The sequence below is a fragment of the Astatotilapia calliptera genome, chromosome 3, assembly GCF_964374335.1.
Source record: "Astatotilapia calliptera chromosome 3, fAstCal68.1, whole genome shotgun sequence".
NCBI lineage: Eukaryota > Metazoa > Chordata > Actinopteri > Cichliformes > Cichlidae > Astatotilapia > Astatotilapia calliptera.
The window spans coordinates 68,490,572-68,516,652 of NC_137424.1; the positions used below are offsets into that span (position 1 = coordinate 68,490,572).

General features: G+C 39.4%; 2 protein-coding genes and 4 long non-coding RNA genes across 6 annotated transcripts; 3 read left to right on the forward strand and 3 right to left on the reverse strand.

The window, feature by feature from the left end:
* The first annotated feature begins 715 nt into the window (after positions 1-715).
* Positions 716-1,153, forward strand: LOC145425709 (uncharacterized). Its single transcript, XR_013906441.1, has 2 exons — positions 716-833; positions 965-1,153. It is a non-coding gene; the product is annotated as an uncharacterized LOC145425709 (long non-coding RNA).
* Positions 1,154-2,889: 1,736 nt separating this feature from the next.
* On the reverse strand, positions 2,890-6,090 carry LOC145425680 (coxsackievirus and adenovirus receptor-like). Its single transcript, XM_080298967.1, has 3 exons — positions 5,956-6,090; positions 5,177-5,542; positions 2,890-4,950 (listed from the first exon to the last, which is right to left on the reverse strand). Exons 1-3 carry the CDS (start codon positions 6,032-6,034, stop codon positions 4,772-4,774), a joined length of 624 nt encoding a protein of 207 aa, XP_080155093.1. The 5' UTR covers positions 6,035-6,090; the 3' UTR covers positions 2,890-4,771.
* A 377-nt stretch (positions 6,091-6,467) lies between these two features.
* On the forward strand, positions 6,468-7,929 carry LOC145425694 (uncharacterized). The gene is made up of 2 exons (XR_013906423.1): positions 6,468-6,609; positions 7,425-7,929. It is a non-coding gene; the product is annotated as an uncharacterized LOC145425694 (long non-coding RNA).
* Positions 7,930-9,600: 1,671 nt separating this feature from the next.
* Positions 9,601-13,373, reverse strand: LOC113017199 (butyrophilin subfamily 2 member A1-like). Its single transcript, XM_080298982.1, has 2 exons — positions 13,189-13,373; positions 9,601-10,231 (listed from the first exon to the last, which is right to left on the reverse strand). The coding sequence occupies exons 1-2, from the start codon at positions 13,256-13,258 to the stop codon at positions 9,885-9,887; spliced, it is 417 nt and encodes a 138-aa protein (XP_080155108.1). The 5' UTR covers positions 13,259-13,373; the 3' UTR covers positions 9,601-9,884.
* LOC113017250 (uncharacterized) lies at positions 10,957-26,081 on the forward strand. The gene is made up of 4 exons (XR_013906415.1): positions 10,957-11,115; positions 20,684-20,773; positions 24,574-25,128; positions 26,067-26,081. It is a non-coding gene; the product is annotated as an uncharacterized LOC113017250 (long non-coding RNA).
* On the reverse strand, positions 15,123-15,994 carry LOC145425697 (uncharacterized). The gene is made up of 2 exons (XR_013906428.1): positions 15,601-15,994; positions 15,123-15,522 (listed from the first exon to the last, which is right to left on the reverse strand). It is a non-coding gene; the product is annotated as an uncharacterized LOC145425697 (long non-coding RNA).

The following is a 26,081-nucleotide window of genomic DNA, read 5'->3' on the forward strand; positions in this document are numbered from 1 at the left end:
ATGTTTTTTGTGACAAAGAAGTATCTGTTCCAATCACTCTATCAGAGAAAAATCAGAGTTTTAGAAATAATGGGACACTCGGTAGAGCCATTATGTTATATTGTTTACAAGTGTATGTAAACTTTTGACCACAACTGTATATATATATATATATATATATATACATATATATATATATATATATATATATATATATATATATATATATATATATATATATATATACATATATATATATATATATATATATATATATATATATATACATATATATATATATATATATATATATATATATATATATATATATATATATACATATACATATATAAAGGCTTGCTTCATTTATGGGAGGAGCTGAAAATGATAACGTCTGAAGCCTCGCTGCCCAGCTGTACCACGTGACTGGTTCATGAAGTGGTTCGAACTTTGCCGCGAGATATGACAGCGATATAAACCCTCAGACTTCATTCAAAATGTGGGTGTTTGATGGAGAGCTGCGGTTAGTGAGAGTTTGGAGACAGTTTGGAGGTTTATGAGAGTGAGGAGAGAAAGTCAGGAGAGAATGGAGCCAGCTAAGAAGAGGAGGATGTCCTCCCCTGTGTGGGAACATTTTGATCTTATTCCTCCCAACAAGGTATGTAAATTTCTACATTTTCATAATACTGATGGTGCAATACAATTTATGTTAAGCTGTCTTGACTTTTTGTACAAGGTGAAGTGTTTGCTATGTGCCAGGGAGCTGGGATATAACAACAACACCTCATCCATGCTTAGGCACTACAGAGCTTTGCATGAGAATAAGGGGAACACCGATTGTGGAGCAAGACCAGGTGAGCCATCAAATGCCATGATAATATAGCATGCAGTAATGTTACTAAATGATATAACAATATTATACAGCTGTAATAAGTTACGTGTGTGATATTTATATCTGTGCTTTGTCTTTATTGTCTTTCCTCAGGAGAACAATCTCAAATAGATGAAGACCTGGTTACCATGGTGATTGAGGACTCCCAGCCATTTAGCATTGTGGAGGACAAAGGATTCAAAAGATTTGTTAAATCATTAAATCCTAGCTATGTTCTCCCCACTAAAAAGGTCATAAAAGCAGTGAAAATTTAGTTTTTACAGAATAAAATGTGAACAGGCAGGAGTGAGGCTCAAAGCCTCAGTGTGTAGCTGTCCATACCTCAACGTTACAAAAGCACAACCACTGTCCACACCCCAACCACACCTCACCTCACAGTAAATGATCATTTCCATTTCAAGCATTTCCAAATAATCATTTTCCATACTGCCAGTATAAATATACACAGTATACTGCATCACTACAATATACATGTTTTACACACTCCTTTTGTTGTTGACATTTACAGGCTGTGTGCAAAAGGCCACACTCTTCAAATTCATGCCAACTAATATTTTTACGTCCAGTAGGTGTCCTACTAGAGCAAATGAAGCTTCAAGAAGCTTTGTGCTGGGGTGAACCAATTGGATGAAAAGCTTCAGTGCTTCATGAAGCTTCATCTGCCCATCACTACCCCACGGGGTGAGATCTTGCGTGGAGCAGCAGATTGAGGGAGATCAGTGGTTTTGTATGTCTTCCAATTTCTAATAATAGTCTTCCCAGATTCAGTCTTCCCAGCATGGTGCAGGGCTACAGTTTTGTTTCTGGTGTCCTTTGACAACTCATTGGTCTTGTCCATAGTGGGGTTTGGAGTGTGACTGTCTGAGGTTGTGGGCAGGTGTCTTTTATTCTGATAATGAGCAGAAGAAGTTACAGGTCTGTGAGAGCCAGAAATCTTGCTTGTAGGTGACCAAATACTTGTTTTCTGCCATAATTAGCAAATACATTCTTTAAAAATCAGACAATGTGATTATCTGGATTTTTTTGTTTCTCATTTTGTCTCTCGTAGTTGAGGTGAAACCAATGATGAAAATTACAGGCCTCTCTCATCTTTTTAACTGGGAGAACTTGCACAGTTGGTGACTAAATACTTTTTGCCCCACTGTACTTGCTAGTCCTGTGAGAAGCTTGCATCTCTGAAGTAAATACACATTATGAGCACAGACAGGCCGAAATCTTGATTTTAAAAAAGTTAGAAACATAACTAAAACTATGAGATTTCCGCTGTCAAACAAACAGTTTACTTGAGAGCAGTCCTGAAAGTCCTGGATGAAGACGTAGCATCACTGAGGGGTTCAAAAGCAGCTGAGTGTTTTTAATTTTTGAAAACATAATTTGTTTTGTTATTTTATACTCTGTGCAGACAGCTAAAAAGCGTATTTACCAAAATATTTTCTGTATATTGAGAGTAAAAATACATTTGGTGGCAAAATGACTCATCTGAGCCACGTTCCCACCACAAACTCGAGTTTGATTTAACAAAAGGGTCCTTTGTTTAGCACGTGTCATTCAAAGGGAGCACAGTGGTACAGTTCAGGGATTAGGGTCAGTTTAAAGGTTTGGAGGAGAAGAGTGAGGAAAGGGTCAAGGTTAAAAGTGGCATGGAGACTAGCTCAGCTACACAAAGCAGGAACATGTATAAACCTGCAAATGAATTTAGCTTGAATGCTGATTTTATTGTCACTTAATGATGTTTTATAAGTGATTACTTTCCTTCGAGTACCTGAATAGAAACTGAGAGGCAAGTTGTCTGTAAAACATGAGAACAAGATGCATCATACTGTCCTTTTTTTAAATCTTTGAGCATTCTTTGAAATATCTCATGATTTCTACTTTTTAATACTTCTCGTGTTTCCATGTAAACAAATTACTGTTTCCAATGGATTCATGATGCAAAAGCAAGACAGTTATATAACATTGAGTAAACATTCAGGTCTGCAAAAAACAGAAAAGAAAAGTTGGAACTTAGTTTTCTTGTTTATTTAAGTTTTAATAGGTTTTATATAACAACAATAACAGTCATCTCAAAGCATTTGTTTTTTATGGTATAAACACACTTTCGGAGTGAAAAGATGGACGTGGATGGGGAGAGCTCGAGTAAAAACAGCATCAACAGATCAGAAATGTGCAGATCTGGACATGTGCAGAGGAGGGAATGGGAATATACTGGGCCAAAGATGTTGAATATGGAGCTGTCAGAGAGGAGGAAAAGAGGGGGCATGCAGAGGGGTGGTGTTCCAGAGGAGGATGCTGGAGACAGAGCGAGATGGAGGTAGGTGATCCGCTGTGGTGAACGGGAGCAGCTTAAAGAAGGAGATGCTGATGTGCTCTTTTACAGTGCAATTAGTGCTTAAAAAACATAAATAAATAATAGCTTCATACAATAAACTTTGAATACTCTGAATTTGAACTATTTAAACTGTAAGTACAGCTCCACCTCGCAGCATTCTTTTTAAAAATATGAGGATTTCCAGCTGGTGTTCATGAAGCTCATCGAGCAGACAGGTTTTTGTTTTTTTTGGACTGTTTTTCAGACATTTTACAAATAATGCTGTTATTGAATGTTCAAAACTTTAAATCTGAAAATGTTTGCTGGACAGATCGTTGATGTTTTGCACCAAAGAAAAAAGAAAAGTTAAGCAATTATTTAAAATTTCTTTTTGGATGAATAAATCCTTAGTTTAAGTTCTTTAGCGTGCCTTAAAGAACAGGTTGAAGTCTTTCCCAAAGATCCAAATACACAATGTGATAATTTCAGTCAACACTGAGTAGGGATGGGTACCGGTATCCGGTGCCATTATGGCATCGGTTCTGACATAAACGGTAGACATAAACCAGACTGAAAAGCAGCGCACATTTCGGTGCTTTTTTTTTCCTGAGCTGTGATACACTTTGGATTCTAGCCAATCATTTTACGTTTCCGAGGATAGTAGGCGGGCCCAGGTACGTACGTTCTTTTAGAGCAGAGCTACAGATTAAAAATGTCCAAGGCGAAGCGGTCAAAAGTCTGTCTGTACTTCACAGCAAAATATGCAAACTCAGCAGCCTGCAACAAGTGCTTTAAGCTGATACTGTGATACTGTCAAAGGAGGTAACACCTCAAATCTGATGAAACACCTGGCGACGCATAGCGTTTTTTTTAAAAGCCGAGAAATGCGCCGTATTTGATAGCTTGCTGCGAGACCTCACACCGAGCACATCTACTGCGGGTGGGTTGCCAGTTATCGGACCCGGAGCAACATCCCCCAAAAACACGAAGAGTAGAGTCCTGGCCCCTAGCCCTGCCAGTGTAGCAGAAATGATGACGGATGATGATGGCAGCAGCAGCAGCCGTTCTTCTCTGCGTGAGTAGCTTAATGTTGTTCGTGTGTAATTTACGTTGAGTAGGCTAACCACGTTACTACATTAATGCATGTAAGGTGAACTAGCAAACATCATCATAGCTACATGCGGCTGTCTTCTTGTTTGATGGCAGATACTCCCTTCACCCTGGCCAAAAAGGCTAAAATGACCAAAGAAAAAGTGGAAAACAGTTAAACATGAGAGGTTTTTGGACAAAGTTTGTGTTTTTTCCATTGTTTAAGCACTGCTTCCAGCCAAGAGTGATACCATATATGCCCCATAGCTGCAGAAAAGGCTAACATTGTTATCTTTTTACAAAAAACAGCTGAACATGAGAGGTTTTTGGACAAAGTTTGTGTTTTCCAGTCTTTAAGCACCGGTTCGAGCACCGTTTAAGCACCGGCACCGTTTCAAAAATACTGGTTTGGCACCGGTATCGGATAAAACCTAAACGATACCCATCCCTAACACTGAGAAGCTGTTTTTACTCCATTCAGGAGTAAAAACCTCAGAGGCATTTCAAACATGCTTCAATTCATTACAATCAGTTCTGTGGTGATGTTTTTTGCTGCCATGTTTTCTATACATCAAAAAACTAACAATGGCAGCAAAAAGAAGCACAGCAGAAACTGACAGACCAACTTTCAGAACAGATCCATCCTCCTTCCCTCCATCCTCTGTGTGTCCTCCTGTCTGACCTGCAGGTGAGAAACAGGTGTGAGGTGTCAGCTGTCAGGTAGGTGATGAGTGAAGAACAGAACAGAATCAAACTGCTGTCAGACATTATCTACTGCACTCTGATCACATCACTCAGACCAGCTGCTTTCTACAAAGTCTCATCAACAACATCTTTACAAACAAACATCAACAACCAGGAAGCAGCTTCACCTCTGATCACACACACACTCAACTCTACTCACTCACCTGGAGGATCAACAACTCTCAGTGTGATGATGCTGATGGGGTCAGTCTTCAGATGAGCTCTCTTCCTGCGGTTTGTTCTTCTCTGGACAACACGACACTCGTATGTTCCAGCGTCTACAGCTGTGACATTTGTCACAATCAAAGACACGTCTCTATCCTTCATCCATCTGTCCTGCAGATCCACCCGGTTCTTAAAAGATGGATGCTGCTCATCAGGATCAAACTGACCATCCCGGTAAGTAAGGACATATTCATCTTCCAGGTCAGCTCTGCTCCACTCTACAACTAGGATGGGGATGTCCTTGTCTGGAGCTTGACATGGCAGAGTGACATTGTGTCCCGAGTCAGCTGAGATGACTTTCTGGTCTGAAAGAGGAAACACCACACAGCAGAGAGGTTAAATGGGTCAAAGTTCAAGTGTTCACTTTTACAGCAGATAATCGGAGTATCAGAGAGAGACCACTGGTGTCTGGTTTATAGTCGTTAAATCCTTTAAAACTGACCTTCAGACCTGCTGCTGAGCACAATCTCTTATACTAAGTGCAGAAAATACAGATGAATGACACTGAGCTCCAAAATAGATCCCTAAACTCTGCAGTAAAACTAAAGTGAAAAATACATATTTCAGGATAAAAGAAGTGTGTGTGTGTATTTTTTAGTATGCACTCTGGGTATGAGAATGTTTGAAAACAACACAGAGAGGAAAGTGTTATACAGTTTCCTGTCTGTAAAGACTTTCGTGAAAGTGTGTCTTAGAAATATGAAAAACAACCAATTACCTTTGTTTTCCGCGGTTGCGTGTGAGAAGAGATAAGCGCACAGCAGGAAAATCCACACTGGAACCACTGTTTTAGTCATTGTGTGAATGGATTAAAATCCTCCCGAGGAGTCTTTGTAATGCTGATGCAACGCGGTAGGCGTGAGAGAGCGACTCTGTGCTCTGGTGTTATTAAAGTTCATACACAAAACTGATCGTCAGATGACGTATGTTGATCTGATTGGTTAAGACCCGTCCGTGAGGTGTAGTGTGTTTGTGTCTGATGACCCTGGGTTGTAGGCGATTTAATTCAGTTCACGTAATTTTCGGCTGGACGTCGAGAAGCATCGGTAAACACCGGCAGTGCACGCGCGGAAACAGCGGAAGTGGGGGGGGGGGGACCGATGAGTTGTTGGCTAGGCTAAAGAAAACAACCACTCCACCCACACACACACACACACACACACCATATTCCTGACCAACATTAGATCGCAAGTAAACTGAAAGGACTGGAGCTGCTGATCGCTGATTTGACAACTTTATCCAGCTGCAGTGTGAGGTTTATTAGAAACCTGCTAATCCTAGAAACCACCGTGCAGCTAGCAGACAAAGCTAGCTACCGAAAGGACAGCAGAGTGTGAGGACGTTGTTCGTGTTTCTGTCTAACATCGACACAGTGAGTGTACCAGCTGCCGGTGTTGTGCCAAAAAGTGATTGCCGTCCAGCTGCTTAAAGCTGCAGCGTTGCCAGCTACTTCCGTGCAACTGATATAACGTGGGAAAAAACCAAACAAACACATTTATGCCTTTGTTACTAGGCAAAGGTATGCATTTATGGAGCTTTAACGTTTCTTGTAACCGAACTATGACGCTTATCAGAAGGTTGCTTTCAGTGTGTAGCGCAGTCACGAATGACTACACGCATCACGATGGAATAATTAATGCCTACAGGTTTAGTATGTCTACTCGCGTTGTTCATATATAAGACTGTCGAGTAGTAGTTAAAACAATAAAGACCTATTGTGCCAGTATCACCATGACTCTTTCTTGTTTGTGCAGAATAACGGCTGAGAACATGGCATTTTAGCGCTACCAAATAGTGATTGTGGCCTATAACTTGTCACTGAAACAATATTTCGGCTTCAAACTTGTTGGATATCATCCAGAAGGGTTACATGTGACACATAGGAGCCCAAACAGTCCTTTATAACTGCTGAATAACTTTTGAAAGAACATTAATACCGATAATATGTAATTTTCAAGCTGCCAAAAAGTGATTGTGGCCTCTAACTTGTGACTGAAAAAATATTTCTGCTTCAGAGTTGTTGGATATCATCCACAGGTGTTACATGTGACATATTATATCCCAAACACTCACCAAGAACTGCTGAATAACTTTTAAAGGATCATTCTTTCACTTTGCTGTATATAAAGAGAACAGAGAGGCTCTGCTTTGTGCTTATATTCTCCTCCTGTGTGTTTGTGTGTGCAGAGTTTCTACCAGAGCCAAATGTCATCTACTCCTCACTGAAGTCGTCCACCAGTCCAACCACTGGGATCCAGCTGCTGCTCTCTAACTGGTCCACACAGCAGCTCAGACCTGACACATTCACTGTAAACACACTGGTTTATATTCTGTTTGTTCTCCTCATGAAGGAAACCTCACACAACCTCTGAGGCCAGAAAGTTCAAATGGAGAGTTATTATTGTTTTCTTTTATAAAGAAGCTGAAAAACTTTTACTTTCTTAATTTAGTTTTTAATTTTTTTTATATTAAAAAAAGAATTTTTCTTCACCCGGCCTTTCAGAATAAAAGCATGACCAAGACAAATTATACATAAACAATAATAAATGTTATGTAACTAAAATGTAGATGTAATCCAAGTTTCATGTCTTCAGTAACTTTGCTGTTATTTATGTTATTTCTAAGTGTGCTGTCGTCTCCACAGCAGTGATCTGGTTTCTCTGCAGGTTCAATAAACTTTGGTCTCACTTGATCTTCTCGTGTGCTTCTGTGGGTTTCACAAAGATGTCTGATGGAAAACGTGAGTTGTTGTGGTGAACCCAAACCCACTTCAGTCCTCTTCAGAGCAGATAACAAAGTTCATGTGAGCCACAGACTTAAAGCAGCAGGAACACTTTCACACATGAGTCTTAGTTACTGTGCAGTTTGGTGTCTGATGATCTGTCAGGAGCAATAAAGAGAACATCTGTGACATCTGTCTTCATCCAGTCTGAGAGAATCTGCAGACAGACGACTGTTTTCAGAAAGTTCATCAGTGAAGTAAATGACTTCAGGCTGGTAGAGCTGAGAGTCAAAACTAAAGTGCTCACAGCACGTTTTCATGCAGTAAGAGTGATGAGAGTGAAATGAAAGCATGATGCAGATTTATAAAGTGATTCAGAGCAGACGACCACATGAAGAAAAATGTATTTTATTGTGTTCATTTACAGTTTAGAAAGGAATGAATCACTGATGATGAATGTGATGTTTGCCTGTAAGCTTTTACTTTGGGAGATACAATGAACATGATTTAATATCTGAACATTAACACATAAAGTCATATCTACAGATGAATTTTTAAATATATTTTTAAATAGAAAATTTTTCCATGTAAAAGTAAATAACAGCACCAATAAACTCTTACTGTACAATGTGTTCGAGTGTCTAAGCATACGGGTGAAGTAATTTCCATAAGAAAACTGACAGTAAATGGGTTACAGACAGGTCTGTGTATGTTAAAGTGCTCCCTGGTGGAAGGTTATGGTTATTTGATTGAAGCTGATTTAAAAGAAAATTTGAGTCTATTCATGAAGCACCAGGAAACAACAACAACAACAACCACCTGAAGGCACTTTTACAGTAAAACATTTTGATCATAAAGTCCCTGAAATCTGCACGAACTGATTGGACAAGTCAGAAAGTTTTTATTAAGGCAGAAAGAAAAATAAACAACTAGTGTGCAATAACAAAGTTAAGAAGTGTGTGCAGTGCTTAAAGCTGAATATAGTAAATATTAAAAGCTTCTGTGATGTAAACATGAGTGTTTTATCTGTTTAAAGTGAAGCAGCAGGTAGTTTGATATTAAAAGTAAAGTTAAAGAGACGTTAGCTCAGCAGGAGGTCGAGAGCAGGAAGTAGCAGCTACAGCTCACAGTACAAACAGAACATGTTTGATGTTAGTAACCTTACATTTGTTTTGTAAGCAGTTTAGACTTTTATAATACTAAACTTACTGAACTATTTTTCTATTACCCATAAAAACCAACTCTATAATGGACGTTTAAACATAAAACCTGAAAAGGTTTCCTGGACTAAAATTAAAAGAACATTTAAAACCCATAAAAATCTTTTTTTGCCACTTCTTGATGGCATGTGTGACATTTCAGTTTGCTCCTGTTTCACTTACATGATTGAAAAACCACAACTGGCTTTACCCTGAGTGCTCAGTGTCACCTCTGAAACAGCAGGAGTCTCAGATCAGCTGGAAAACACTGAGACATTTCCAACAGGCTGACATTCAACTGGAGGCTCGTATGTACCCTAGTTACGTTGTTTAAGTTTTCTGTAGATCAAAAAACAAACACCAACAACAGCAACAGCAGCGACAATAACCCCAACTGGAAGACCAACTTTCAGTCCAACAGATCCATCCTTCTTCCCTCCTGCTTCCTTCTCTTCTGCCTCCTTCCCTCCATCCTCTGTGTGTCCTCCTGTCTGACCTGCAGGTGAGAAACAGGTGTGAGGTGTCAGCTGTCAGGTAGGTGATGAGTGAAGAACAGAACAGAATCCATTTCCTCTTCAAACTGCTGTCAGACATTATCTACTGCACTCTGATCACATCACTCAGACCAGCTGCTTTCTACAAAGTCTCATCAACAACATCTTTAGAAACAAACATCAACAACCAGGAAGCAGCTTCACCTCTGATCACACACACACTCAACTCTACTCACTCACCTGGAGGATCAACAACACTCAGTGTGATGCTGCTGATGAGGGCATATGAGGCTGTTCCTGCCTCAATGATGCGACACTCATATGTTCCATTATCAGCAGCCGTCACATTGTACAGAATCACAGACACATTTCCATCCTTCATATCTTTGTCCTGCAGAGCCACACGGTTCTTAAAGGATGGGTCCTGAACATCTCCGTTGGGCTTCTTGTTTTTCAACACAAAGACAAACGTATCTCTCGGGCCTGTTCTGCTCCACTCTACAATGTCACCGTTGTTGTTTGGAGCTCGACATGGCAGAGTGACATCCTGTCCAGATTTAGCTGTGATGGTTTCCTGGTCTGAAGAGGAAACAACACAGAGCAGAGAGGTTAAAGGTCAAACTGTTTACTTCTACAGCAGCCAATCAGAGAGAGACCATGAGTCCGTGGTTTATGCTGGTTGAATCAAGTGAACCTGACCATTAGACCTGTTAGAACAAGTGTACAGATGAATAAAAATAATCTATAAACTGGATTTGCACCCTGAGCATGCCGTCCTTGGCAGCGGCATGTGGCACTGCAAGATTTGTTATCAATCCTATACCAAGTAAATAAAGGGTCTGTATCACCAATACTTTTTAACAATTAAGGAGGATGCATCATCAAATTGCTAAATCTGAATTAATCAGTTAAAACCCAGGACAGAAATAATACAACGATTTAGTCTGTAGCACATCTACTTGTAGTTTAAACACAGTAATCACACAGTAACCACACAGTCAGCATAAAAGGATAATTATAATCAATCAAATCTGAATCATATTATATTCAGAATATTTGTTTTAATTCTATTAAAGGTTTTCATTTAAATGACATGTTTCAGGGAGCTAAAATAATTACATCAAGGTCTTTGCATAATTTTACTCTTTCAGTTGTCTAAAGTAAGAATTTATTTGAAAATTTAAGTAATGTAACTAAAATATTACTATTACCACAGTTATAGACATTGTCAGATATTCTCCGCACACTGGTGAGCGGCCTTTATTCAGCATACTGGCTCGTTTGTGTAGCGACGCTGAAGAAAAGGAGGAGGAGCTGTGTACTCTTGTGAAACGCCTACTGCTTCGTGACGTTCCCTCCTTTTAGTCCGCTCTAGGGGACGAAGAACGTTTGGTTTCATCTCGGTCGTTAACGGATAATGTAGAAAAAAAGATTTGGGACTTGTACAGCCTCGGCGTGTTGGGGTAAGTAAAACACAGACATATAAATTGAGGAGATTGTTTCAGGCCTGGTTACAGAGCAGATGAAGTCCCATATATATGGCCGTGTTAGGCTCTCGCTGTGGTATTTCCCGTCGTTACTGCTCGCCCTTGTGCGAACAAAATGGTGTCACGTCATGTAAGGCTGTTCTACAGTGATAATCTTCGGTCAGGAGAGAGGAGCGGCCTGCAGAGAGCTTATGCTGCAAGAAATGCAGTTCGTTCGTTTTATATTCAGTGTGATCATTTGGGTTGTTATGATTGGAGTCTTATGGACATAAAATTGGGATTTCCAGAGAGATCTGGCTAAGAAATATAACGTCACAGTTCTGTAAGAGTATTTTAAGTGGCCAAAAGAACTGCAGTCATTGTAATATGGGTACAATTACGCGGTTATAAACACTTCAAAAACAGGCCATTTTTATATATAACCCCTCCATGAATCCTGATCGTTACAGTCTATTTACCAAAACATACCAATAAAAGCAATGATATTACACACAAGAGAAACATCGGAAAGGTGACAGAACACCTGAAACAACACCATAAACCTTCGACATTACCCGACTTGGACTTCGTGAATAATGTAAACTACTAACGGAGGGTTACAACGTGAGTTAGGAGGTAATTTCCTTAAGGGTGGGTTTTGATAATCAATTTTCCGATTAAAGTCGATTCTAGCTTGAATACAGCGATATCGATTCATTAAAACCATGAATCCATTTTTAAATATAAACGTATTTGGCTCGAAAGGTCAGAATCTCAGGTTACTCTTTGTTGCTTACTGCAGCAGCAACCAATCAACCCTGCCACATCATATTTTGTACAGGCACAAACATTTATTAAATCCGGCTTCAAAGTGTTAAATCAATCACATTTTGTAGTGTAGGGCTCAATGGTGTAAACGTAAGCCTTAGCCATCAGTAGTCATTCATGTCCACTTTGTGTGACAGAACTGTAAAGGTGCAGGTTCTCGGTTAAAAGGGACAATGGCGCCACCTACTGTCTCAAATGTCACCCTGCACTGAATGGCAAAGGATTGTAGACGATAATAATAACAAGCGTAGTGGAGGTACGTCGAGGTAAATCGTCGTGGACTAAAATATGTTGATAAACTTTAATATCAATAAGTGGTGTTATGAGCACAGCACTTGATGTAGGACAAAAATGACTGCGTATTCAGCCAGGCTCTAAAGCAGTCCTGTAGTTGTGGGTGTGCTTCCACAGGACAAGTTTTAATAGTTCTAATAGTTTCAAGTGTGGTTTCGCCCATAGTACGAGACTACACGTGTTGACATAATTTTAAAAGTACAGACTTCAGGTTTTCCTGATTAAAATCTCATTTTTATGATATGAAACCAGGGTGAGACCGCAGTTAACTGATGATAGTCTGATTGTACAGATTTCTCCTCTTTGTTATTTAGTCTTGATGTCTACTATTTATATTCCGGCACAGTTGGTGTGCAGCACCCACAATTTCGTTGTATATGTACAGTGACAAAAAGTTATTCTTTTAAGAGCTATGCTAACGTTATCATCCAGACAGCAGTAACAATCACCACTGTTAGCTAGTGGTGCTAGCTAACGCCGGCTAGCTAGCTGTTAGTTAGCTTGGCATTTGGCCGGCCACTGCTCTTCGTTTTGGAGAGCAGATGCCGCCCACTCTATGCTATTATTTGACCGGTCATTCTGCACATAGATACAAATACCCATTCCTCTACTTTGACGTATCGCTTGATTGTCAAATGGGCTAACCGGTGTCGATTCAGCGTCCATCTTTGACATGAGGAGCTAGTAGGCCTTCTCAGGAACTTTAGTAGATCGGGTGGTCAGTATATGTCTACTACAGACACAATGACGGGTGTGGAAAGCGATGTTGTAGCCAAACATTGTCTTGATCTCAACTCCCCACCCCCAGTCTTGTGCAAACGCTTCTTCGATCTCGTCGCCAAGCTAAGTTAAACTAACTCCCAGGCGTTAATGCTAATAATGCTAGTGTCTTGTATTTACACCGCTGCTGCAGTTTTCAAAATACATTTGATGAAAGTCAAATCCCACCTGCAGATACCAACACGATCAAGCCGGTAAAGAGCACCGCATCGATCCTGCAGGAGTTCCCAGGACCCATCTCGTATCTTGTTCTGCTGATCCTGAGATTAGAGTATTTTGAACGGTCTTTTTAATGCGATGGGACTGTGTGCGATTATGGGAGGTGCTTAAAAAGGGACTTGAATGTGGCAATGGACTTGACAAAACTGCCCTTTTTGATAATTTGGTAATAGTAATAATAAAAATTGTTCTGCAGTAGTTTGTGTATTACACTGTAGTGAAATCGTTGTATATTTATTTCTAAGTCAGATATTCAAAGACTAGTTTTGAGTGCAAGCCTCACCTGCCTTACTTGTATTTGTTTTTAACACTGCATGCTAATCAGTCATATCCTAATATGTATGACTATATATTTATCTAAAAGAATGGATATTTCAAAAGTTAAGTGTTTTTTACCTATCTGATTTTTTTACACTGTGGTAATTTCATGTAATTTCATGATAAGGCTCGCTATGTTATATGATTGAAGTCTGATGGACATAAAAAAATATGGCTTTCCAGAGAGATCTAGCTAAGAAATATAACATCACAGTTCTGTAAGCATATTTTAAGTGATCAAAAGGACTGTAACAATTGTGCTGTTATAAAGACACTTCAAAAACAAGTCATGTCTTTATATATAACCCCTTCACAAATCCTGTTCATTACAGTTTATTTACCAAAACATACCACTATAAGCCAATATATTAGACATAAGAAAAACAGAGAAACATTGGAAATCACTTTGTGGCACAACACCTGAAACAACACTATAAACCTTTGACATAACCTGACTTGCACTTCCTGGATAATGTGAACTACTAATGGTTACAACGTGAGTTAGGAAATAATTTCCCACAGAAGTCTAAATCAAGCTAGCTTAAATGCTACATTTTTGCTGAATATGCTGCACACTTAATAATAGTTAAACAAACAAACAAAAACAACAGCTCTGCTGTCCACTCTGTGACAGAGGCAAAAATTTCTCTGCCTTGTGCATGAATACATCTTCTGCTACATTAGAAGACATCAACATAAGTTGTCTAGGCAGGTTACTGTGTATGATGTGCCAGGCGTGTACCTTATTATAGTAAACTCTTAAGTTATAATTGATATTTATATTTTATTTACATTCATGTTTTAACACATTTCTGTTTATTCACATATAAAAACATGTGTTTTGTGAGTTTTTTGTCTTTTATCTAGTAGCTTGTTAATTCACTCATTGTCCTTTCCCCACTGTTTTCCTTTGCCCCTTTAGCGCCTACTCGGGTCAGCTTGCCATGGTTTTCAGGGGTTTCCATTAGGTCATAGTACTTGGTACCCAGTTTTTTTTAGTACCTATTCTTAGGGATGGGTATTGATAAGATTTTAACGATTCCGATTCCATTTTCGATTCTGTTTAACGATTCGATTCTTTATCGATTCTCTTTTTTTTTTAAAAAAGGAGAACACTAAGGTCGATTAGCTCAGAGCTTTGTTTTATATCTTCTCTTTGAACAAGATAGAAATTTAGGAGTAACATGGCCTTACAAACCCAACAGTGAGATCTTGAGAGATCCAGCCTACGGCTCTTCAATGGGGTGTCACAGGGTCCCCAGGAAAAAAAAATTGTAAATGTAAAATAATAAAATAAATATTCTTGTGAGACATATCACATATTGACGGGGTCGGGTTATGTTAAAAAGTATAAATTGTTATACTTTGTTCATTGGTTCAAAGGTACCCCACACTTCTTTTTTTGTTTGCTTGTTTGTTCTGGTGTATTTTTCATTTGAACTGTTACTCTGCCAGAGTAATCATATTTACAAGATGGCATTGAACGCCCCATTGGTGTATCAGGAAAACTATTTTGTACTATGTTCCTTGAAGGGGATTGAAGTCGTTCTTTTTTCCACCGCAGCGAAGGGCTAGGAGTAGGAGAGGAGCTGCTGTATGTTTTTGTTATCGAATCGATCTGATTGTGAAATAAAGCATATGCAGTGAGAAAGCAACTCCAGGAGTCATCCCTGCCTTAAAGCTGCAACATTCTTCTGTAGCAATAACAAAGTATAACATAAATTGTTCTGTGGCAATTACACAAGAATATCCAGTAATGTCCCTGCCTACAATTAAACACATTCACTTACCAAAAATCGGGGGCATCTGCTGTGGCAAATGGGTGCAAGCCTTTGACCACAAACTCAGTCACTGCTCGGTGACATTAGTCTATCCTGGCCTGAAAGGAGACGCTACCGGTAGACTGCAGCGACAACTACCAGCGAGCGCCAGCCAGACTCTGTCTGTCTCTCTCATCATGGTCACCTACATGTACAGTAATGGCAGGTCTTGTAATAAGGCAGAGTGCGCTAACATAATATGCACTGTTAGTTGATTATTTACCTGCCGCATTAACGGGAGAGGACGTGCAAACGTTAGCGCTGCTGCTGGGTTGAGAGTCACGAGTCCGGAGCGGAATTAAAAACGCGTGTCATCGCGTGTTTTGTGAGCAAATGCTTTTGCATATTCGTAGTGTTTCCTCCCTTAAATGAAATATCTACTTTGCAAGTTGCCCTGTTGTCATCGGTTCTCATAAAGTATAATCAAACTTTTGAGCGTTTGAGCCGCTTAGGCGCCGTGTTTCCTGCCAGGTAAATGACGCTCCGCAACGTGGTGACGTCATTCGGGGCGACTGGAATCGATAAGGGAATCGTTTGCAAAAATGGCAAACGATTCCAAGGAATTGAAACAGTGGGAACCGGTTCTCAACAAGAACCGGTTTTCGATACCCATCCCTACCTATTCTGCCAGGGTTCTGTTCTGTGACATCAACAGATTGCATGGCACCTACAACTAGTCAGCGGCAGCACTTGACGAGTCACGTTTGTCTTGTCACGCAAAATCAAAGCTGAGACCCTGAAACGAGCACTGTGGTCCCCAAGTCTTCCTTAAAGCCACAGACTGAGCAGCAGTTATATCGTCGCCTCAGCGTCCATGGTTGTTGTGGTGTTTGTCACGGGAAGCATGGCCACTTTGCCACAACGAACCCATGCACACTAGGTGGAACTCGATTGTAATGGAAAATCAGAATCAGAATATTTTATTAATCTCTAAGGAAATTATTACAGCTGCTCAAAAACAGTAACAATAACAGACTGAACTAAATTCAATAATACAATATATTACAAAGTTACAAAATAAAAAAAGCTCTAATATATACAAATAGCTAAATAATAAATATTCAGAATATTACAGAGGTTAAATATATATGATTGACTGTAAACTGTAAAACTTTGTTATTTTCTCTGTAGAGCGTGTGCTGTGTATTAGATGGAGGAGTTGTACAGAGATAGAGCCTCAGGGAGAAACGATTTCTGTGTTATTCAGTGGTGCATTATGGGTAATCTCAGTCTCGCACTGAAGGTGCTTCTGTGACTGGCCAGCACGTCATGGAGTGGGTGGGAAGTATTGTCCAGCATTGCCTATATATATATATATATATATATATATAGGCAATATATATATATAGGCAAAATATATATATATATATATATATATATATATATATATATATATATATATATATATATATATATATATATATATATATATATATTGCTGGGTAGCTAAGTTATAATTATACAATTTATCAGCAGAATACTAAGTAACAAAAGCTTTTAAATAAACGGCATGGAGCACACATGCAAACATTGCATTTCAATATAGTGGAATAAAAGCAGAAGGTAGGGCTGTGCGATATGACCAAAATCTCATATCCTGACATAAGACATTTATCATCCCGACAACGATATATATCACAAATTTTAGAAATAAGTTCCTGGATTTGCTTTGACTGGTCTTTCTGTTTGTCATCATTCATTTAGTTTATTTTAAACAGTCTCAACAGGATATTCAGCTTTATTGTGAAAGGTTTATGTGGAAAATAAACAAGCGGAGAGTGGAGCCACAAGCTGGGCTTACCGTCGTTGTTGCTACTGACAACGTGTAATAACAGTGGCTTGTCCGTAGTGTGGTTATTTTAAATATAAGAGAAAGAGAGAAATGTAAGAAATTAATATAGCCACTACAGTGACCATCAAAACCATGAAAAAATATTGCAGCAAACAGTTTATTTTGCTGCACCACAAAACAAACGATAGCGTGTAATATGAAACAATAGATGTTTCTATATCGTCATCTGATATATATCATTATATCGATCAGCCCTAGCAGAAGGCTGTGGAGCATCATAAGGTATGACCGTGGTATGTGATCTCTCTGAGCAGGCAAAATTTGAGCCGCCACGTCTTGTGCAACTGGGAGGACTCAAGACAAGATGATTGGTCTGTAATCACACAGGTACAGAGTTCTGTCAGTTTGAGCTTTTTTCTTTCTTGAAGATACAGAGTCCCAAAATGCATCTGAATTACTTTAATAATTCCTTTTTTACAACAGCAATCAAGCTTTTAAATAACAGTTTTTAGAGTTATTTGCAATATGAGTATATACTAACAAGTATCTTTGTAATTATAGATAATAAAAAATTTTTTTTTAAAAAAGCATCTATTTCTTTCTTATTTCTTTAATGTTTATTGACTCTGTGAAGGCAGCATTTGTGGCAGTACTTGAGTCCACAACAAATTTCCCTAAGGGGGACAAATAATACATCATATAATATTGTAACTGTGCTTATTTACAAGATGTTTATTTACTTTATAACATTCATAAGTTAAACAGTTTGAATTTGGATAGAGAACATTATTAAATGTTCACATGTCAAAGGAAACCTTACTCCGAATCTCCTCTAAGCTGCACTCTGACAACAGTCCAGCTCCATCAATGATCCCATTGTAGTTCTTATTTCTTACATGATGTTTATAGTGAGTGGGCTTCTTTGCACGCTGCTCAGTGTCTTTGTCCCTTTGATGGGGTGTTGTTGTCACCCTGCTGGGTCCATAGGAGCCTCTACCATCATCCATCCACTATAGTGCTGCAGAAACTGTGCAGCCCCCACCCCGCCTCTACATGTTTGCACTGAGTAGGAGATGCTCTGTATCTCATTGTACTTCTGTATAGTGGCAATAAAGGCATTCTATTCCTTTTATATTTAAACTTTATGAAGTTAATGATTTCATAGTTTGTGTGACATTCTGCTGTGTTAACCATCCAGCAGCTCTGTGCTCCGTCAGTCCAACAGCCTCCTCCATCAGCACGCTCATCTTTCACTACATTATTGTTCAAAAGAGGAAAAGCTCATGAAATAATCTGTACTTCAGTTGTGTAGTGAGACCAGGAGTTAGCCAGGATCAGTCCTTCATACTTCAATGTTTCTTTTCCACCTTTTTGTTTCTGTGTTCTGATGTTGGACTGTGTTTCTGTTGATCGGTGGGCCTAAACTTGATCTTGGAGCCTGGACCTACTTGTTTATATATGAATCAATAAATTGTCTCCATCTAAGTGCTTTCCTTCTAGAGTTCACACGCTGATGAAACTTACATTCACTATCTTGTCCAAGGCTGGACTGGGACAAAAAATCGGCCCGGGCATTTTGACTAGAGACCGGCCCACCAGGATAAAGATTGAAAATGTGACGTCATTCAGGGGTAAAACCGCAAAGGATTCTGGGAACTTGTGGCAAGAGGTACTAGCTCACGCAGGCTTTCAATTGAACTCAGTTACACAGCGATAAAAAGAAACCCAAAAAATGGCAAGAAGCTGCTGTATTATTAACATGATGTCAGCCACGGGAAGCCGACGGGTAAAGAGATCGTTTTTTTTTTTCGAATTACGTCGTTGAAGAGAAATTTTTTAAGCCATGTTTCCGAAGTAAGAGCCGACGGATGGTCTGGATATACCAAATATAACGTCTCAGAACACTCCAGCTCACATGTTAGTCTGCTCCAAGCATTCCCACAAAGGTCAGAGTTTTGTAGTAGTTAATACGTCATTTTTCATAACATAATTGGTGATATAGGTTACAAGCAAGTCTGGCGCTGAACAGAAATTGTCGCGCTATGCTCCTTTATTTATTGTGCATAAATAGTGAATTGTCCTGACACAATATTACGTTTCGCTTCTGTTATTATGGTACATTGACAAAAACATATACTTTTATTCACAGAATAAAACAGTTGTTTTGTATCACTAATTGCCCAGTACGATTACAACATACAATATTATTGTCACTGCTACATTTCTGTGATGCTACCAGAGATTATTTCCACTACTAATTAATTACCGTTGAGCTCAAAGGTTATATTAATAAACGGTTAACGAATGTGTATTTATGACGACGATTTGTGAGACTGGTAAACTTACCTTTGTTCGTACGATGGTCTTTCGTTCTACACGGTGCATTTCAAGGTCCTGCACCCATCCGTCGGTAAACTGTACCTGGGCTTGTTGCAGTGACCTGAAGTTACTAAACTTCATGAGTGTATGCACTCACTCCAAGAACCGTATAATTATAAATCTGAGCGTGGTGAAAGTTGGGCAGCACGCTAACGTCTTTTGTCCACTCTGTGTGCTCGTAAGGGTCTGACCCTTTCACTCCTTTGATTTTTCCTCGCATCTTTTCTTTGTCTTTTCGTCGAGTCTGTCTTTGTACGGACCGGCATTGTTCTCCTTTTGTTTTGTACATACCTTTTTTGTGCGCCAAAGAAAAAGCAAGAAGGTATTGGAACCGGAGAATGAACGTTTTGCGGTGCTGCAAATGCTTGCATTTGATGCGGTACTTGGATTGTTTTGCCACTAGTTCCCGGCATGCAATGCGCGAAAACGTGATTGCTAAACAAGGGGGAGGGTCCATCCGGCCTCCTCGGCTGTAATTGGTCCAGCCCAGAGTCGATCATGACCAATTGGCCAATCCAACACCTTTCATTATATATACCCTTCCTAAAAAAAAAAAAAAAAAAAAAAATCCATCGGCCCATAAAAACATCGGCCCACTGGGCAAGGATACTTTCTGTAATCAAATCACCAAGCTTCCAGTCGATGATGATGCATGAGTCTTTATGTGTTTCCGTGTGTTTGAATGTGTCTAATTATGCTGTGTTGAACTTAATGAATCAGAGGTGGATGTCATTTGATCTTTGGAGGACACTATTGCTTACTCATGCATATCACACATGTATAGTCATAACTGACCCCTGATCTCCTGACTGTTCTTCAGACCTGATTCTGGGATCTTACTTGATGGTGTGCAAATAGCATGAGACAATATATACAGCAAATATATAGCTCTGTTTTGTAGTTTTTGGCAAAGTGTGTGTTTCCTAATTCTTGTGGCGCTAACAACAAATATGGTCGTGAGTTTGTCCACAATATCCACAGTGGCCCACAGCGCTGCTGAGACCTTCTGCCAGTTATTTTCCAAGAAATATCTTTGCAATTCTACACAGGAAATAAAGACCTCATTATTAATGAAACTCTTCTTTTTGGTTGTTTTTTCCAACCTGATTGATTTTTTGTGGCTTTTCTTGTGCAGAGAGTGATGAGCTGCAGTCTGCTCAGCAGTGAGAACAGAAGATGTCAGCTGATACGGATGAATATCACCAAAGAGAAGAGAGGCTGAAAGGTACAACTGATCTTCTTTTAGTACAAAGAAATGAATCTATTTCCTAAGAATTGAGGGTTTTTTTGTTATGTGGTAATCTAACAAACCAGTTATTTTCACTGCGCACTAGGGCTGCCACAAACGATTATTTTGATAGTCGACTAGTCACCGATTATTTATGCGATTAGTCGACTAATCAGATCATCATCCACTGGACGTAAAACTACAGCTTATTGCACCAGCAGCATCTGCTCTTATATAACTATCATTAGCTTACAGCTTTAAGCTTTTAAGGTGCTAACTAAAAATAAAGACAAGATGATAGTTTATTCAATTTTAATGAAATTTGCAGATTGTTTCGGTGAAGTTTAATAAACTCCTTGCTATCTAAAATATAACAGGACACCGGAGTATATTCTCCAGCATCTCACACTTCTGATAATCAGCTGTCTGCTTGACGTTTATTCAGCTGTGTAAAAACTATAACTTTAATCTCAGACAAACTGATTTACTCAGGAACAAATAAAATACTAAAAAAAAAAAAAAGCCAAACAACAACATTTTTAATTTATCTAAGTGACTCATATATATTTAACCTGAGTCGCGAAAGACGGCGGTGGGTTTGAAAACAATTTGCCTGGAGTCCGGTGTTCTCACCGTGCTAGTGACCTAGCCCCCGGCTAGCTATCGAGCTAGTGGGTAACAGACGTCTCCGAAAATGTCGGAGCGCTTTTGAAAATATGTGGTGTCCTGATAAACTGAGCTGATATTTGAGGTTTACACAGCTACATTCTCGCCTGAAAATATGTTAAACGTTTATTTTGTGACCCAGAAAGAATAATAAGAGTAATATTAAAACTAACTAGCTACCGCCATTGTTGGAAACTAAGCTGGGCCGCGCTATGAATTCTGGGACACAGCTGCTTCTTCTTCTTCGGGGTTTAACGGCAGCTGGCATCCTTGTACATGCAGTGCTGCCATCTTCTGTTTCAGTCCGTTATTACACTCTTAAATCCTGCTATTATTCCTGCGTCTTTTGCGATCTTACAAAGCTTCAAACGACGCGTCGACTATTAAATCAGTCGTCGACGATTTTGATAGTCGACGTAATCGTGACTAGTCGACAAATCGTGGCAGCCCAGCCGTGCAAGCAATGGCAGCAGCCCATTTGTTGATTTTCATTTCTGACACTGTATTGCATAATCAACTGTCTTAATGTGACCGGCCCCTTCTCTACCTTTGCTGTGCGCTCACCCAGAAAAGTGGAGCTGAAAGGCTGAGAGAAAACAATGAGAAAGTATGGAGAGAATTTACCTCAGAAGAATTGCAAAGGAGTATGATATTATTCATAAGCGTAAACAAAGATTTAGAAATGTGTGCAATGATTTGTGTGTAACTTTTGAGGACTCTCAGGTGCCACAAACAAATATGAAGCAATCTGATGTAAAACTATTTTACAATTAAGTACATCTGAACCTGAATACTGATCATTTATGCACGATTTAAATGTCAGATATCTAAAACTACACGTAACATCTGTCTCTCTGTGGACTGATCGCCTGATAGGTGCACATGACATCGTGTGTCCATGTGGGCTTTTAGGCACTAAAGTGCAGCTTTTAATTACTGTCACATGCTGCAGTGCAACAAAGAACTAAACCAACAACAGTAACAGAATACATGTACCGGCGTTCCACATTTAAAATACAAATATGAGTAACTGTATTCTATTACAGTTACATTTAAATAGATAGTAATCAGAATACAGTTACTGTGTTGAAATAAATAGAATACACAGCGGACATTTCTGGTTTCATATGTTAGGCTATGCCTTCTCCAATTTTGGTGCTTTAGCGCAGACAGGCACAGGTTTAGCTCAGTTGGATGAGCATGTAGTCATATTGCACGGCTGGGAGCGACCGGCCCAGGTTCAAGTATGACTCGCGGCCCCTTTATCTATTAATTTTTTTTAACTCAATATTCATCTGGGGCTAATACAGTTTCTCTTATTCTGATTGCTGCAAATCCAAATAAAACACACAGTAAGAGGCTCTAATGTAAGTGTTCTGTTAATGTTGGTGGCGTCAGTTACACATTGGATCCAGAGCCAGCACAATGTGCAGGGTCATACAGGGCAGTACACGGGCAGGAATACATAAAACACAATTACTTAAAAGAAATCAATAAATACACAAACACTTCAACCAGTGCTTTCTCAGACTGGATGAGTAACGGGAACCACTCACTGTCGGATCTGTAAGTGCTAAAATTATACTGTTACTCGAACCATCCAGTCGTTCTCTAAAATTGAACATTAACTTTCTTAAAAGTGTAACCTGCAAAGGATTCTCATCACATCATTATATGCAACATGCAGCTTCTGCATGCTACTTTGTTTGTAGGATGACCACAAGGGGGCAGTATCTATCCAAATACTATCTAAATTTGAAAACATAAAATACAATCCGGTTGTTCAGTCTGACGTCACTAGCCGTGTCTGGGCTTAAACTCCGCTGCAGGTCCATATATCAAACGATCACTATGGCATTACTGAGAGTTGAAAAACTGTCTAAAGTCTTTCATCTTTAATAAAATGATCAGCGTTCTGCTCTACCAGGTGTAACAATTGAGTTTAACATCCAGGCATCCATGAAAACGGAATTTATGACATTTAACGGAGTTAGAAGTTAGCAGGGCGTTAGCTCGCTAGCTTCTATCTAAATACAATATAGCATGTCCTGACTGCGGGGTTTTGGAAACAAATTAAAACGTACAGCTCTGCTATCACTTCCAGCATAAATGAAGACAGAAAACTAAACAGCAGTGACGTTTGTAGGGTTACTGAAGTTGGGCTAGCTGGTATATAATGATGTGCTACGTGACCGCTAGCGACACAGCTATGCTAGCATAATATAAACAAGCTAACTTTTTTTCCACTCGATAAAAGTTACCGTGAGTGTTGTCGGTGGTCAGGAACAAATGTAATCGCATGGCAGGATGCTGTAAAAGGACCAAACTTCAGCCAGGAGAACAACTGAGATAATCCATCCACAATACGAGGTTAGTCATTCATATACTGCTGCATGGGCTGGGCTGTAGTTACATCCTAAGGTTTTAAAAACTGAGCTTAAATAAATGATTAGCGGTAATAAAAGCCGAGGGAGGTCAACAGGGATCACTGACTGTTTTAGGAGCTTTTTGAGATCAAATAGAAGAAAATACATAACATTAAACATGTTAACAACACAAAAGCCATATTAAACGCAGACTACTTTAGACCCAGAAGTAGGATTCGTCGCGTCATCACTGAACAACCGGATTAAAAAAAAAAGCCTTACGATATGAACAAGACTTTAACAAGGATTTAAAAGACGACACTGATGAGGCGAGCCAGATTTCTTCAGGCAGGTCGTCCCAGGATCGAGGAGTCCTCACAGCAAACATTCAGTCGTCTTTAAGTGTGAGCTGGGAACAGTGAACAGGTTTGTGGCTGCAGCATCTCAGGATGTACACACTGACTGGGACACAAGCACCAGTTCCACTAAATATTCTGGTGCCAGTAACCTGTTAAGATGGAGCAATTTGATGTTATTTAATCAGTTTATTTTTCATCCTGCAGTTAAAATGTATCAAAACAAGATTGTGTCTCTGCAGATGCTGTGATCTGACACACCTGCACAAAATGTGTCAAAGTTCAATAAGTTACATTATTGTAACTGTGATGCGTTCACTGACATGTCCTGATGCTTTGCTGTATATAAAGAGAACAGAGAGGCTCTGCTTTGTGCTTATATTCTCCTCCTGTGTGTTTGTGTGTGCAGAGTTTCTACCAGAGCCAAATGTCATCTACTCCTCACTGAAGTCGTCCACCAGTCCAACCACTGGGATCCAGCTGCTGCTCTCTAACTGGTCCACACAGCAGCTCAGACCTGACACATTCACTGTAAACACACTGGTTTATATTCTGTTTGTTCTCCTCATGAAAGAAACCTCACACAACCTCTGAGGGCAGAAAGTTCAAATGGAGAGTTTTTGTTATTTTCTTTTATAAAGAAGCTGGAAAAATTTAACTTTCTTAATTTAGTTTTTAAATTTTTTATATAAAAAAGAAAAATTTTCTTCATCAGGCCTTTCAGAATAAAAGCATGACCAAGACGTAATTTATACATAAACAATAATAAATGTTATGTAACTAAATTGTAGATGTAATCCATGTTTTCATGTCTTCAGTAACTTTGCTGTTATTTATGTTATTTCTAAGTGTGCTGTCGTCTCCACAGCAGTGATCTGGTTTCTCTGCAGGTTCAATAAACTTTGGTCTCACTTGATCTTCTCGTGTGCTTCTGTGGGTTTCACAAAGATGTCTGATGGAAAACGTGAGTCGTTTTCTTTTCCTGGTGGGAACATAGAACCAGTCCTAGATTGGTCACTGACTCTGTAAATACTGAGGTACGACCATGAACACAGCTGTCTGAGCCCTCGTGCAAAGTCCTGGTTGAGCCAGTTACACCGACACCTTTTTATGACCAAGTTATTTATTTTTTGTTTTCTGTTCGTAGCATCAAGAGACTACAGCTGTACAAACTTGTTATATAATGACAGTTAATGTCTAAATGTTGTCTCTCGTTACAGTTTCAGAGTCAAAGTGAGAGAAAGTCAGTGAGCAGGTTTTCTGTCAGGTTTTTAATGCAGTTTGATTCTTGCTTAGATCCAGTTTACACATCAGCTCAGTGAGGTTTGTTTGGGTCCAGCTCAGATTCAGTTTCACTGCAGAATTATTCATGAAGCAGCAGGAAACAACAACCATCTGAAGGCACTTTTACAGTAAAAACACGAGAAACAGAAAGTCCCTGAAAACAGCTGAACTGAGTCAACAGGTCACAAAGTTACATTAAAAAAATAAACATGAAACCTCATCCACTATTGTAACGTGCATTAAAAGTAAATATATTAAAGAACAATAACAAAGTTAAGAAGTGCGTTCAGTGCTTAAAGCTGTAATAATCAGAAGCTCCTCTGATACAAACATGAGAGAAGCAGCAGGTAGTTTGATATTAACCTCCTAGGACCTGGCGTCTGTGATCCACACAAATCTGTGGTCACAACTGTGAGTTAAGTGGTGTGATATATGGAGGCGATTGTGCATGTTTCACTTTGCTGGTATAATGAGGTTTGGTATTACAGGGGAGGTCATTTCACTCTGGACAGTAGAGTAGAGTGCTGTGAGACTGAGTTGTGAGCTCGTGGTTCTGGTAAGACTGAGCAGGCGAACATCAGCGTGGTTCCTGTGTTCACTCTCTCACCTGTTTTACAGGATCGTAATCTGGCT